Source organism: Sparus aurata, chromosome 16 (assembly GCF_900880675.1).
Source record: "Sparus aurata chromosome 16, fSpaAur1.1, whole genome shotgun sequence".
In the NCBI taxonomy this organism is placed as follows: domain Eukaryota; kingdom Metazoa; phylum Chordata; class Actinopteri; order Spariformes; family Sparidae; genus Sparus; species Sparus aurata.
The window spans coordinates 19407113-19419730 of NC_044202.1; the positions used below are offsets into that span (position 1 = coordinate 19407113).

The following is a 12618-nucleotide window of genomic DNA, read 5'->3' on the forward strand; positions in this document are numbered from 1 at the left end:
CACCACATGGGAGATCCACATAGTACTGCACTACAAAGTTCAGTATTGTTAAAATGGCAATGACAGCATGTATAGATCCTGACATTGCCTATCGGAAAGCAGGTTTGGATGTCAAACTTGGATTCAACCAATCTCTATGACAACTAAGGAAGCAAAGGAATGAACAAAAAGACGCCAGAGGGTAACGCCACCAATTTTACGCATTAAAATATGTTTACGGGTTTTGGGTAGCAAGACTGCATATGTGAAAAAGTAGTATAAAGTATTTTGTGTCTTCAGAGGAATCTGTGTAATCTGATAATTTGCCTCCAGTTATGTCACTCCGTGGCTGTATTGCATTGGCGTGATATAATCGCCAGCTTTTAAAGCTTATAAAGCTTATAAAGAAGAATGTGTGGAATAATACATGTGATATCTCTGGTTCTGCTCTTTCAGTTTTGAGCATTTTGTTTTCAAACTGTCCATAATGAGTCCAACAGTGTTATAGGAGTGCAACGAGTACATACAGACTGCCTTTCAAAATCTGGTGCCAGCATCAAGTCAAGTCAAGTCAAGAAATCTTTATTGTCCCCGGGGGGCAATTTGCGGTGCAGCCAGCAGCAAAAACAACAGTAAAGATACACAATAAGAAGAGTGACGATGGAGTACACACGACATGGGACAACGACACGGGACAACAATTAACATCAATTCAACAACCAAACAAAGTGCAACAGTGCCATACTGGATACGACGATGTTGACTCACAATGCAACTTTATACTACTTTTTCACGTTGGGCAGCCTTGCTCCCCAAAGTTACACTGTGGGTCATGTAGGCACCAGCTTCCTCTGGAGCCACAATACTGTGATTCTGTATGACTATACTACTTTTTTCACATATGCAGTAGCACTCCCCAAGACCTGTAAACACATCTTAATATGTAAAATTGGTGGAGTTACCCTTTAACCAAATCTATATTATTGTTACAATGTGTACCTTTCTGTGCTCTTGACTGATTCATATCACCTAATGTATGTCCTGTGTAGTTTTTTGTTTTTATTTTGAATAACTGTTGCTAAGCCACCCTGGGTTTATACAGGACAATAACATTAAACATGAAGGTGCAGTTGTACATACATAAGATCTTGCTATCCAGCTCTCTGTGCAAACAACTCATGTCAGTGCTTCCAGGACAATGAGTGAAAGCACCATGAGGGGAGTTTAGTTAACACATGAGAATACTTGAGGACTGTAAAGGATGTGTGGATGACATTAACAAAGAGATTAGCAGTGATTGAAGTAACACACCCATCAGACACATTGTAAACTCTCACGCTCGTTTTGTGCTGGAAATTAAAAGTCATGCAGACAACTCTGAAACTGTTCTGCACTCTGCCATTACATTTGAATGAAATACAGCGGAAATGCAAGTTAGTCTCATTCTCTTTTTTCCAGTTAATTTCCAGTGTCTCTGTCTTACTCATTTTGAGAGTCATTTATTATGAAGATGTTTTCTATTTTGCATGGCAGTAGTAGGGCCCAGCCCATTACTGTAGCTTATGATGTTTTGTTCTGTTGTGATGTGCTCCCATCTGGTTTCCAGTGAAAATGCATCACTCCATTAACATTGCCTGTGATCTAGAGGATGCTTTAATCTAAGACTATAAACTCCACTTAATTACATCCTCCGAAAGAGCTCTATTAGTATAATGCAATCAAACAGGGAGCACATCCATTTTGGCAAGTCAAACATGCTTAAATGGCTCTTGAAAGTGTTTACTTTCGTCTTCTGATCAGATTGTGCAATCATATTTGCAGGTCCTAGGTTACGTTCCAAAGCCTTGATTGATGCTTGTGTTTTTTATGGACAAAAATAAGATGCACTGGTAAAACGAATGAGATTCCATTTCTCTGCAGCAAAATGGCCATAACAGTTGAGTTTTGTGGAGTCTAAACAGACTCTCTGTGTGGCACACTGATGACTTTATGCTTGACCTTTCATGCCTCTCACTTTATTACCTCCGGTCATATTCATAATCACTATCTGTGCACGTCATGCCATTTTCCATTAGTAATTTAAACTTCAAAAGGCTGTGAGATGGCCTGGTTTAAAATCATACACAAAGACATTACTGTAAAACAGAAGTTGCCTTGCAATTTCTTTTGCCACAGGGCCATGATAAAAACATCTAAAGTGCACACAACTGATGCAACATTATTGGAAATAATTATTCATTTTCTGTGGTTATAAAACAGGTTTGACGTGGTATAAAATAAATTGACACTGATGACATTAAACTCCATGAGAGACACCTCTAAGCAACATTACAATATCATCTGTTCAACAAGGGATAACCTGCTTTTTGAGAGAGTTCGTTCGTTCGTTTTCTTCTGCTTTATCCATGCGGGTCGCGGGTGATGTTACCGCTTTTTGTACCACCCTTTTCAAGGTGGAGCGGGGATACTGGGGCCAAATCCAGTGGCTCTATGGGCGAAGGCCAGGGTACTCCCTGGATGAGACGCCAGCTCATCGCAGGGCCCTTACTGATGGCAGTGGCTGCCACGAAGGTGCCAACTGCACATCAGGAGCAGTGTTGGGGTTCAGCATCTTGCTCAAGGATGCTTCGGCTTGTAGCTCAGTCCCACCCAGGGGAGCCAGGGATTTGAACCAGTGACCTTCCGGTCACTAGTCCTCAGCTCTACCCACTGAGCCACAGCCGCCCCGCTTTTTGAGAGAGGATTTTTTAATTTATTTTTTTAACCCTTTTTATTTTGCATATGTAGCTTCATTGTCATTATGGCGTTTTTCATGTGGTGTCACTTCGGTCCTCTTCTGCAGTTTCTAATTGAGAGTGAGACATAAAATGCAAGCTCTGAACTATGTACATTGTGATAAAAAATAGAAAAAAAGTCAGAAATTCTTATATATGATGGAGGAGAGTAAATAATTGGAGATTAAATGTATTTGTGTGTGATTCTTCAGTTCCAGTTATGTATTTCTGAAATTTAAAGAAAGGAATAGTAGGCAAGATTAGAAAATTTATTATTATTATTATTATTATTATTATCATTATTATCATTATTATCATTATTATTATTATTATTATTATTATATGTTTCAAGAACATCCATAACAGAGTCCTTAATGACCTCATAAAAGAAAAAATCTACATGGTGAAGTGATTCTTCTGCGTAATATCCGGTCTGAACATCACACTTCCTGTCTTCTTCCTTCTTGTAACGCTAGCACAACAATGGCGTCCTGTAGTGAGGTCAGTACTTTCCTGGATTTATTTAATGTCAAATAAGGTAGTTGGTGTTGCGGCAGATTACTGTCTGTTAATTGAATGCCATGACCGCGATGACTTTATTTTGCCGGCGGTGAACGTGTTTCTGTCTCCTGCTGGTTGTTTACAATCTCGTGTTGTTGTGCTAAGCTAACCGACGTTAGATATTGCTATGTTAGCTCGGGGCATCGCTTTCCTTCCCTTTGCTGTCTGTTTCTGGCAGATACATCTTACTTTCTTGTCTGTGTTATACTTAAATCGTATTTCATGGTGGTAATGTTAACTGACGGTATTTTCAGGAGTCTGTTACAGCCACCGAAGAGGAACCAACGGAAACGGCAACGTCCGAGAAGAGAGAGGCGAGACTGCGGAAATTTCGAGAGTTACATTTCAAACGGGTAAGTCGTTTCATATTTTCGTTATAGAGAGAAAATGGTGTATTCTAGTGTCATTACTAAGACTTTTCTCTGTGTCGTGGTGTCAAGGGTTGCGCAGCTGTGAAACACACCTTTTGATACAAGCAGCAGTTCAAGAAATACATGTTTTGATTCAGAGAAATAATCATGCCCACACACACTGTCTGGCCCAAGTAATAAGGTGTGGATTTCTGTTCGACCCACTCGCATCCAGTTGCTCGTTCAGTATGTCAACCTGTGCTATTTTCTACTGCAGAATGAAGCACGCAAACTCAATCACCAGGAGGTTGTGGAGGAGGACAAGAGACTGAAACTCCCTTCCAACTGGGAGGCTAAGAAAGCCAGGCTGGAGTGGGAGCTTGCTGAAGATCAGAAGAAAAAGGTATTTGAGCATAATATCCATGAACTCTATGATACTGTGCATATTCAGCATGATGAGAACATGTCGCTGATCTGATTGCGAGAATACAGAAGCAGTATTTCTTTTTTTTGACTGATAACAAACTGCCTTTCATGGCCAGTACTGATCAGATAGACCAATACATTCACATTTGTATTTTAACCTGCCATTTATGCACACCGGAGGGTCAGGAAAGCTAAGATGTAGTAGACTTATTCCCTCCTCTCTGAAACCCTTGCAGAACATGTCTTACAAATTGCAAAAGCATTGTGTTGGTTCTGTAGCCTGCACTGGGTTGCTTTACACTGGTACAACAGTTTGATTGCGACAACTGTGCGATGTCCGTGTTCTTCCTCTACTACTTATTTTCAGCTCTATTTATCAGATATAACATCATCATCATTATATTTCTCTCGCTCTCATCTGTCTATCAATATAAATTAGGGGTGTAACGATTTTAACAACAATTCGATTCGTATCATGATTCGTGGTTGCCGATTCAAGGATGATCTTGGTTCATTTAAAACGATACGATCCAGTACGATTCAGTGACTTGAAATCGATTCAGTAACTTTTTAGCCAAAAAAATTACCCAGTGTGACTGTGAAATAAATACCTGGATACAGGACAGTACAGGTGAAGTTTCCTAGATCCCTGTTGTTTCTTCTAAGGGAATCAGGTTTAAATTAATAATGGATATAAACAAGTCAACAACAATTAATGGCAAATGTATTAACCTTTAATTTGAAGGAAGTGCAACCAGAAGGTTAACCTTTTCTGCTCTTATTTTCAATATAAAAAGAGTACAGTAAGTGCAACCAACATTTCTTCGGGTTGAAGTGACAGTAGGTGTACCTGCTACTTCTGCTGTTTACAACATAAAAAGAGTACATTAGTAATACCAAAAACAGAGTGCAACCGACATTCTGCAGAGCTGACGTTACCTTGCACTGCTGCAGCAGTAACGCTGCATGAGGGGCCTGGATGGTCTGCGTTGTGTGAAATCCCATGTAGAAGGTGGTTGGAGAGATAAGTCGTGTTGCCGTGTTTTTTTACTTGGCTTTTACATATTCTACAAACAGCAAGCGACTTAATTAGGACATCTCCGTCTTTGCAAAAGCCAGAGTGTTTCCACACACGCTCGCCGTCTCCTCTGCCATCCGCCATGCTGCGCTTTGTTGTTGTTCTAAGATTTGCGCTGCTGCCGGCGCGTGCTGATGACGTCATAGACAGGCAGGCAGAACTGAGTAACGTTTACCGTGTCTTTATCGTTAAAAGTACAAAAAAACCACACATCCTTAAAGTTTGCCATGCTTAAATCCAATGTGCAATTTCCTAGTATCGATAGAATCAATTCTTTACCATTTCAAAAGATTTTTAATCGATATATGTCGCCTGGAAGGCCAATTTGCCGAGCACAGATCGATGTAGTTGGATCGTAGGAATATAAATTGATTCATCAGTGTAGTAGATGAATCGTTACACCCCTAATATAAATGGATAAATGAATAAATAGAATAAAATAAAATCAGGCCTATCCCTCATGCCTGTCAGATGTCAGGATTTACGGTTACTTAAAGCAGAGATCAGACAGTGTTTCAGTGTCATTATTAACTAGCATGTCTGTAGACTTTGTCGTCTTGACATATTTGTCTCTAATATAACTTGTGTCCCAAATTGACATTCTTGTGTCGAAGCTGAAGTACCATAAAATGATTATATTATAATGATTAGATCAATTAAACGTTTGCTCAAGCTTATAGGCATTTAGGGGAAATAGTTGTTTTGATTAAGTAATACTGCACTCACTAATGAAAGTGTTGTATTGGTTTACTGATTCCCCGCGTGAAATATTTAGTTCAGGATTTGGCTTTAGTCTAGTTTAGTTAAGAGCATGACTAGTGGATCACCAAACTACTTCACAGTGCATCAACCTCCATGTGGCTGGGATTTGTTTGACCCCTCCTGCACTGTGTAATTGCCTTATACCTGTGGCTCTCTGGTACCTATATACACTAGCCTAGATGTTATGTTAGTGCTCCCTTTTAGAGAATGATGATAGTGATTCAGTGGGGGCTCCTGGAGAACCTAAATATATCCACCATTACATCTTGAATTTTCCCACTAACTCAGCCCAGGGAAAGTTTACTCATGAAATATCAAATGAACGAGTCTGATGCATTGAGGTCTCTTCTGTGTTTATTAACAAAACAAACATTTGACTTTTAGGCTTGTGCTGACAGAGGGGAGGACTATGACAGAGTGAAACTGTTGGAAATCACTGCTGACGATGCAGAGCGGTGGGAGAGGAAGAAGAAGAAGAAGAATCCAGACACAGGATTCGCAGGTTGGTGACAGACAGACATAGATCGTTGCAGTGTACCCGTTGGTTGCTTTTGGTTCACAGGGTGTGAGACATGCCAAGTTGGAATTAATTGGTTAATAATGTATCGTTCAAGTTGAGCTGTTCCCTTGTTTCTTTAAGGTTTTTTTGGTCTAAGGCACCGTCCACTCATAATCCTGTATTTCTTGACATTTTAACACTAACACGTAACAATCTCCAAACTCCATTGTCAGTGTTAATGTAAGGAGCGGCATGAATTGATGTCTGGAAATGATGTCATAGATAGCCACATATATCATTGTTTGCATCATTGGCAAGTATGAACTTGAACTTGAGCCTGGACATCAACAAAACGAATGTTACAGTGCATTCAGAAAGGATTCAGACCCCTTCACTTTTTTTATGTTGCAATGACTATCCAATCATTTGTATTATTTTTCCCCCTATACAACACACACACACACACACACACACGTTGTATAGAGCTGGTTGCATGTAAGAACCCCTTGGGATATTAATCATCCCAATTTGTATTACCGACGACAAGACTTGCTGTGTCTCCTAAATATGGCTGCCATGTGTTGCATCAAAACCTCGTCTGAATTAAAACCTCTGGGCAGAAAATTATCACCAGAGGGGCTTCAAGAGAGGAAGGGAGGAAGAGAGCTGCCTCTTCATCCCCCTCTTAACCAGCCGCAGGTTGTGTTGCTGAGCCTCGTGCCTGCTTGGTGTTTGTTCCGGTAATTATAACTCAGTCAGAAAAAATTCTCTCTGTCTCACACAATGAACTGCAGGTTATGCAGAGGCCCAATTGCGACAGTACCAAAGGCTCACCAAGCAAATCAGACCAGACATGGAGAGCTATGAGAAGCAGAGGGAAGAATGGTGAGTAAAGCTGCTCTCCCATCTTTCTTTTCTGTGTCTGTACTGTACAGAGAGACAACTCATCATAAGCAGTTTTTTGGTGCATTTCCATTTACAGAGCCATTATACATCAGGATGTCTCTGCTGTTAAAAGTGTAACTGTGACATTTTTAGTCAAGTAAAATAAATTGCAACAATTTGTTTGGCATAATCATCATAGGATTCAGCCATCACATGTGCACAAAGCATTTTCTATATGATGACTTGTAACCTCGTCATTTGCCCAGGGGTTAGTGTTGACATATAGCTGCCAACTCCTAGAATAAATCAGAGATTATATAGTGCCTGCACGCTAAGGCAGACAAAAAGTTCACCGCCTGCAGGTTTTTTTTTTTGCCCTTAAAGGCTGACGCATGCAGAACCGTGAAGGATGCACCGGCACATTTTGCCCTGAAACCAAATCCTCGCTCATTAGGGGAACCATAATCACAATGATGGAATAGAAAAGTCAGTATAAGCATGTTGAAACGCTTGTTATCTGTGGTTATGCATTCATAATTCCTTTGCTGGTGCTTCACAGCGGTGAGGACTTCCACCCCACATCCAATAGTCTGATCCATGGCACCCATGTCCCTACAAAGGAGGGCATTGACCGCATGGTGGAAGATGTTGAGAAACAGTAAGTCCCACTCACAAACACGCAGGAGAAGAATGATGCCATACCCTGTCCTGACTGTCCATTGATGTATCTTGCTTTCATCAGCACTAGCGCACCAGAAACGTACTGTTCAAATGTGTTTGGTCATATGACACTATCTCAGATTTGACAAATTATGTACGGATGAGTTTGTGACCTTTTTTGCCCATTTGAAGTGGGGGGAGTTTTGTGTGAACCAGGGTGTGTATGATCTGACTAAATGTGTCAGTCTAAATGTTTGTCTCAAATAAAGTGGTACATAAAAAGTACATTTGAAAAAGTTCAAAGCAATGTCTCTTTCTAGAAATCATGACCAGGTTAGTCGAGATGATCCACAGACCTTGTTGTGAGCAATTTAATGGAGGCGCTATCGTCTTTCCTCGGAACTACACCAACCAACCGCGTCACTGAAAATGATGAGATCAGTGAGGAGATGCACATGTCCTTCTGTGTGGTGGTATGGTTTCTGGTTGTATTTTAGTAGAAAGAAAATAATTCCTATAGGACACTACTCACAGAAAAAGTCTGTAGATTATCTTGATTAACCAGATCATGATTTGTGGATAAAGACATCACTGTTGAGTTTTTTGGGGGGTTTTTTTGCAAGTGCCATCTGGTACCATGACATTGGAGAGAAGGTTTGTCGATATCTCAAAAAAAAACATTAAAAAAGCCCTCCAGGTAAGAAGAAGAATGTGTATTTTTGATTTTGGGGTTTAACTGTAATATTTCTCAGGGTCCTGGTCAGACAATGGCAATGACTGTGCCAATGACCATAGAATAAATAGTCCATATCATATTTGCGAGTCTGGATAAATGGTCAGCAAAGCTTTATAAACGCCTAAAAAGAGGCGATTATAAAGACAAAACGGGGATCAAGTGGTACCTTTTTAGTTTCCCATACATTTAAAAGACTGCTTCTTCAAAGAGTGCAGTGCTGATGTCCCTCACACCTGTGATTTCCCTGGTCTTTCCCTGAACTGTTCTATATTTAAAACAGTCTAAGACTTGTGTTAGAGATGCAACTGTGGGGCATTAGACAAGGATTCAGCTGCCAGGGTATGACGCACAACAATGCTTTGAAGACTCAGTGAATCAAAGACTGGGAGCTCACAAATTGACAGTATTTTCCTCAGAGTATGTATGTCTGTGTTGGGTTTTCCATCGCGCCCCAAAATTATTGCCTGTAGCCAATTATTGTTATTGGATATGCCATGGATAGAGGCCATACTGGTTTATGAAATCCTCCCTAAGCTGCTTTTATTTGCGATTGTCAGGATCGAGAAGCGGGCCAAGTACAGCAGACGCAGGGCCTACAATGACGACGCAGACATCGACTACATTAACGAGAGGAACGCCAAGTTCAACAAGAAGGCAGAGCGTTTCTACGGAAAATACACAGCAGAGATCAAACAAAACTTGGAGAGAGGCACAGCAGTCTAGTGGATCCATTCACCTCAGCAGACATGTTCGCTGTTTGAGCTTTTTGTCTTTATTGAGGAGTCTTGGATGCATCTTTTTCTTCTCTGGACTTGCTGCATACCAAGAGTGTTGGCATTCTGAAATGAGCTTTTGTAATAAAAAGGCAGTGTTGTTTTGTTTAGTTTTTTTTTCATATATCATGCTGAGGTTTGAAAGATAATTAAATTTTCTGTAAAATATGTAACCCGTGGTGTTCTTTGTACAGTATTAGACATAAAAACAACACTGTTATGATTCTTCTTATTCTTTATTTTTAAATAAACCACTCACAATTACCCAGTTATCTTGCACGCTTGTCGGTTTCTCTGTTGGTTTACTGCGTGTGGTCTCATGACGGAGGGGTTGTGAGCGTGAGAATGAGCCACCATCAAAACCATCAAACCCTCGGGGCATGTCTGGCAGTAGATGCCAGCCAAAAGAATGTTGGAGTGTAGGTGCACACAAGAGATAAGGACCAACAATTGAGCAATTGAATTTATTTATTATTATCACCGGCATCTCACTTTAACCAATTAGCCCCAGGGCTGCGACACAAGCAGGAGAGCCTTGTGACCGGAGAAGATGTGAAAATGGGTTCCCATGTCTCCTGTTACTGAGCTCACCATGGGGGTGTTGCTCCCTCAACAGGGCATTGTTTTATGTAGGCAAAGGCTGACCAGCATTGAGTTGACTTCAAGTTCATTATTATATTGTGTTGTACCGGTGAACCACGCAGACTTAATTTTTAGGGGAAGTACTCTACAGATGGTGTGCAGAGACGAGTTGTTTATGTCTTGCTGATGAATGGTAGGAGAGGGCTTTGATAGCCGACTCCGGGTGGATTAAGTGCTCGGGTTTATGATTGTGATATTTTTGTAGTCTTATCTGATTAGCTTGAGGTTATTGACTTGGAACAACACGCCATAAATCCACTGTGACATCTTTAATTCTTTCACGGCCAACTGCCAGTTAGCGACTTCCCTGTGAAGCAAAACAGGCTCATCTTAAGCCCAGTCAAGAAGAAAGTTGAAGGATAAATAAAAATGAATGTCAGCAGTCGAGATTTTCCACAGAAGCAAGAAGCCTGAAAGTGACTAATTGGTGACAACTCTTTAAAAATCCTAAAATTATTAACAAAGCATACACGCATGTGATGGCTCCACAAGATGAACCTGCCTGTCGTCTATGATTTGTAACTGTGCATGTTATTATATATCAAGTGAACAGTGCTTTTTTCCTTGCTGTCATATCTCTCTTGATCTAACCTCACTGCGTTAGGTATTTTAATGTTTTATCTTCTAACAGGGTAATGAATCAGGATTACAGGCCAGTTTACAGCCAGAGACATGCTGTCTGCCACTCAGACATGTTCGGAACTGTGATGTGAGCTTTCTTTATTACAACAGATTGCAACATATATCTTAATATCAGCCTGAAAGGTCTTCGGGGCGGACTGAAATTTATCACCTCAACAGATAGGTATCTCATCCCATAGAGGTTACCGTCTGGCAAGAATTCAACAGTAGTCTTAACATATGCCAAGAGGCCGGGAAGATGAAAAAACCCGCCAGCTTTAGGGTAAGAAGCTCAGCCGACACAACAGCAGGATACATCAAGATACTCAAGAAGGGGCATGTTTAAATCCTGTGTAAGCAGACAGCCGATGGTGATGGATGGTTGGTGATAATCTGACTTCAAGTGGCAAAAAAAGAGTTGTTTGTGTGGCTGTGAATCCAAGATAATGACTGATACAATATTACAGGTGTTTTACACAGAAGACACCTCGACTTCTCATTGTGGGAAAAGCGGGATTGTTGATAAACACATTTACGTGGCCCTGTTCCATTCAGGTGTCTCAATAAGCACAGTTATGCACTAACCAGGACCTTGAAGCTAAAGGAAATTCAGCCATTTCTTGTTTTTTTTTATACACCAGTTCTTTCTCTGCTGTTCGATGTCAAAATTCCCTTCATGAAATGGCTGACGCTCATGCCGAGAGAACTACAAATAGTGAACAACAGTGTGGCTCTGCTGTGGAATTGTGATTGAAAAGTATGTTTTTGAAAACACTTCTGAACTGTAATACAGCAGTATTGCATCTACTTTTAGAACACCGTCGTCAACTAGCTGGTTATCTATGTGAATTTCTTTTTTTTTTGTTTATCACTGTAACCACATTAAAGTCACCAAGCACATGTTGGAGGTGATTATGAGGTCTGAAACCAGCCAACCTGTCCTAAAAATCTCCCAAAAGAAATATTACCCATGTACAGACATTAAGTCATATAATACTGACACCTTGTGGTCATTATATGAAATTGCATGACTTGTAATAATTTTTCATGTTTACTTGATCATCCATGTGCTTGTCAGATGCAACATCCTGGAAAGTACACATCCTGTACTACAGACTTATTCAATTGGCAGACATTCGATCATCAACTTCAGTTATGTCTGTTGGTAAGCACCAAAACCCTCCAATGTGATTACAAAGTTTTAACTTGGGCTGGTAAAGCAGAGGGCATCTCCAAAATCAAATTGCCAGCCTTCTTTTACATTAACATGGTGCTTTTTTCCTCCCAGTGCTTTTGTATTATTGTTTATTACAGATTTGAACGCTGAGCTTCACAGGTCAGACATGGGGAATGCAAACATCCGGCTGTTGGACATGACCCTTAAACAGAAGATAATCTTTTACAGTGCAATAGTTGTTACCAATATACTCACTACTGTGGCTATTTACTCATCACCAGTGTTGTTTGCCCTTATTCCAAATACAAATATTGCATCGCAAAAGGTTTGATTTTGGTTGGCACTACCATACACCCCTGTAAATGTTTTACTTCAGTAATGAGTATGGAGTTATCATTTCTCATGCATTCAGTTGCAGAGTTGTGCATTTATTCTCCATCATTTGTGTACCCTGTATGATAACAGCATTAGGTTGCACTAAAAAGTACTGAAAGGGAATTCGTGTAGGAATAATTTACATTGATATTGCAAGTCAAAACTTTGTCTACATGGGTAATTGCAGTCATTATTGGAAGCTCTGAAACCTTCTAATTTGATAACCGTAACTCCCAATCAAAGCTTCTTCCTGAACACCTTTTCAAGGCCCAATATGGAGTCACTGAGTGCATCAGTACTTTACAAGACTAGTTACAAAA

At 40.3% G+C, this 12618-nt stretch overlaps 1 protein-coding gene across 1 annotated transcript; it reads left to right on the forward strand.

The window, feature by feature from the left end:
- The first annotated feature begins 3161 nt into the window (after positions 1–3161).
- On the forward strand, positions 3162–9755 carry syf2 (SYF2 pre-mRNA-splicing factor). Its single transcript, XM_030392415.1, has 7 exons — positions 3162–3254; positions 3569–3667; positions 3942–4067; positions 6315–6432; positions 7224–7314; positions 7874–7972; positions 9268–9755. The coding sequence occupies exons 1-7, from the start codon at positions 3237–3239 to the stop codon at positions 9431–9433; spliced, it is 717 nt and encodes a 238-aa protein (XP_030248275.1). The 5' UTR covers positions 3162–3236; the 3' UTR covers positions 9434–9755.
- The last annotated feature ends 2863 nt before the right edge of the window (positions 9756–12618 follow it).

Excerpts from the sequence above, each read along its gene's own strand:
- syf2 (XM_030392415.1), top strand. Across the intron at positions 3,668-3,941 it reads GAGAGTTACATTTCAAACGG|AATGAAGCACGCAAACTCAA; the intron begins GTAAGTCGTTTC and ends TTTCTACTGCAG. Across the intron at positions 4,068-6,314 it reads CTGAAGATCAGAAGAAAAAG|GCTTGTGCTGACAGAGGGGA; the intron begins GTATTTGAGCAT and ends TTTGACTTTTAG.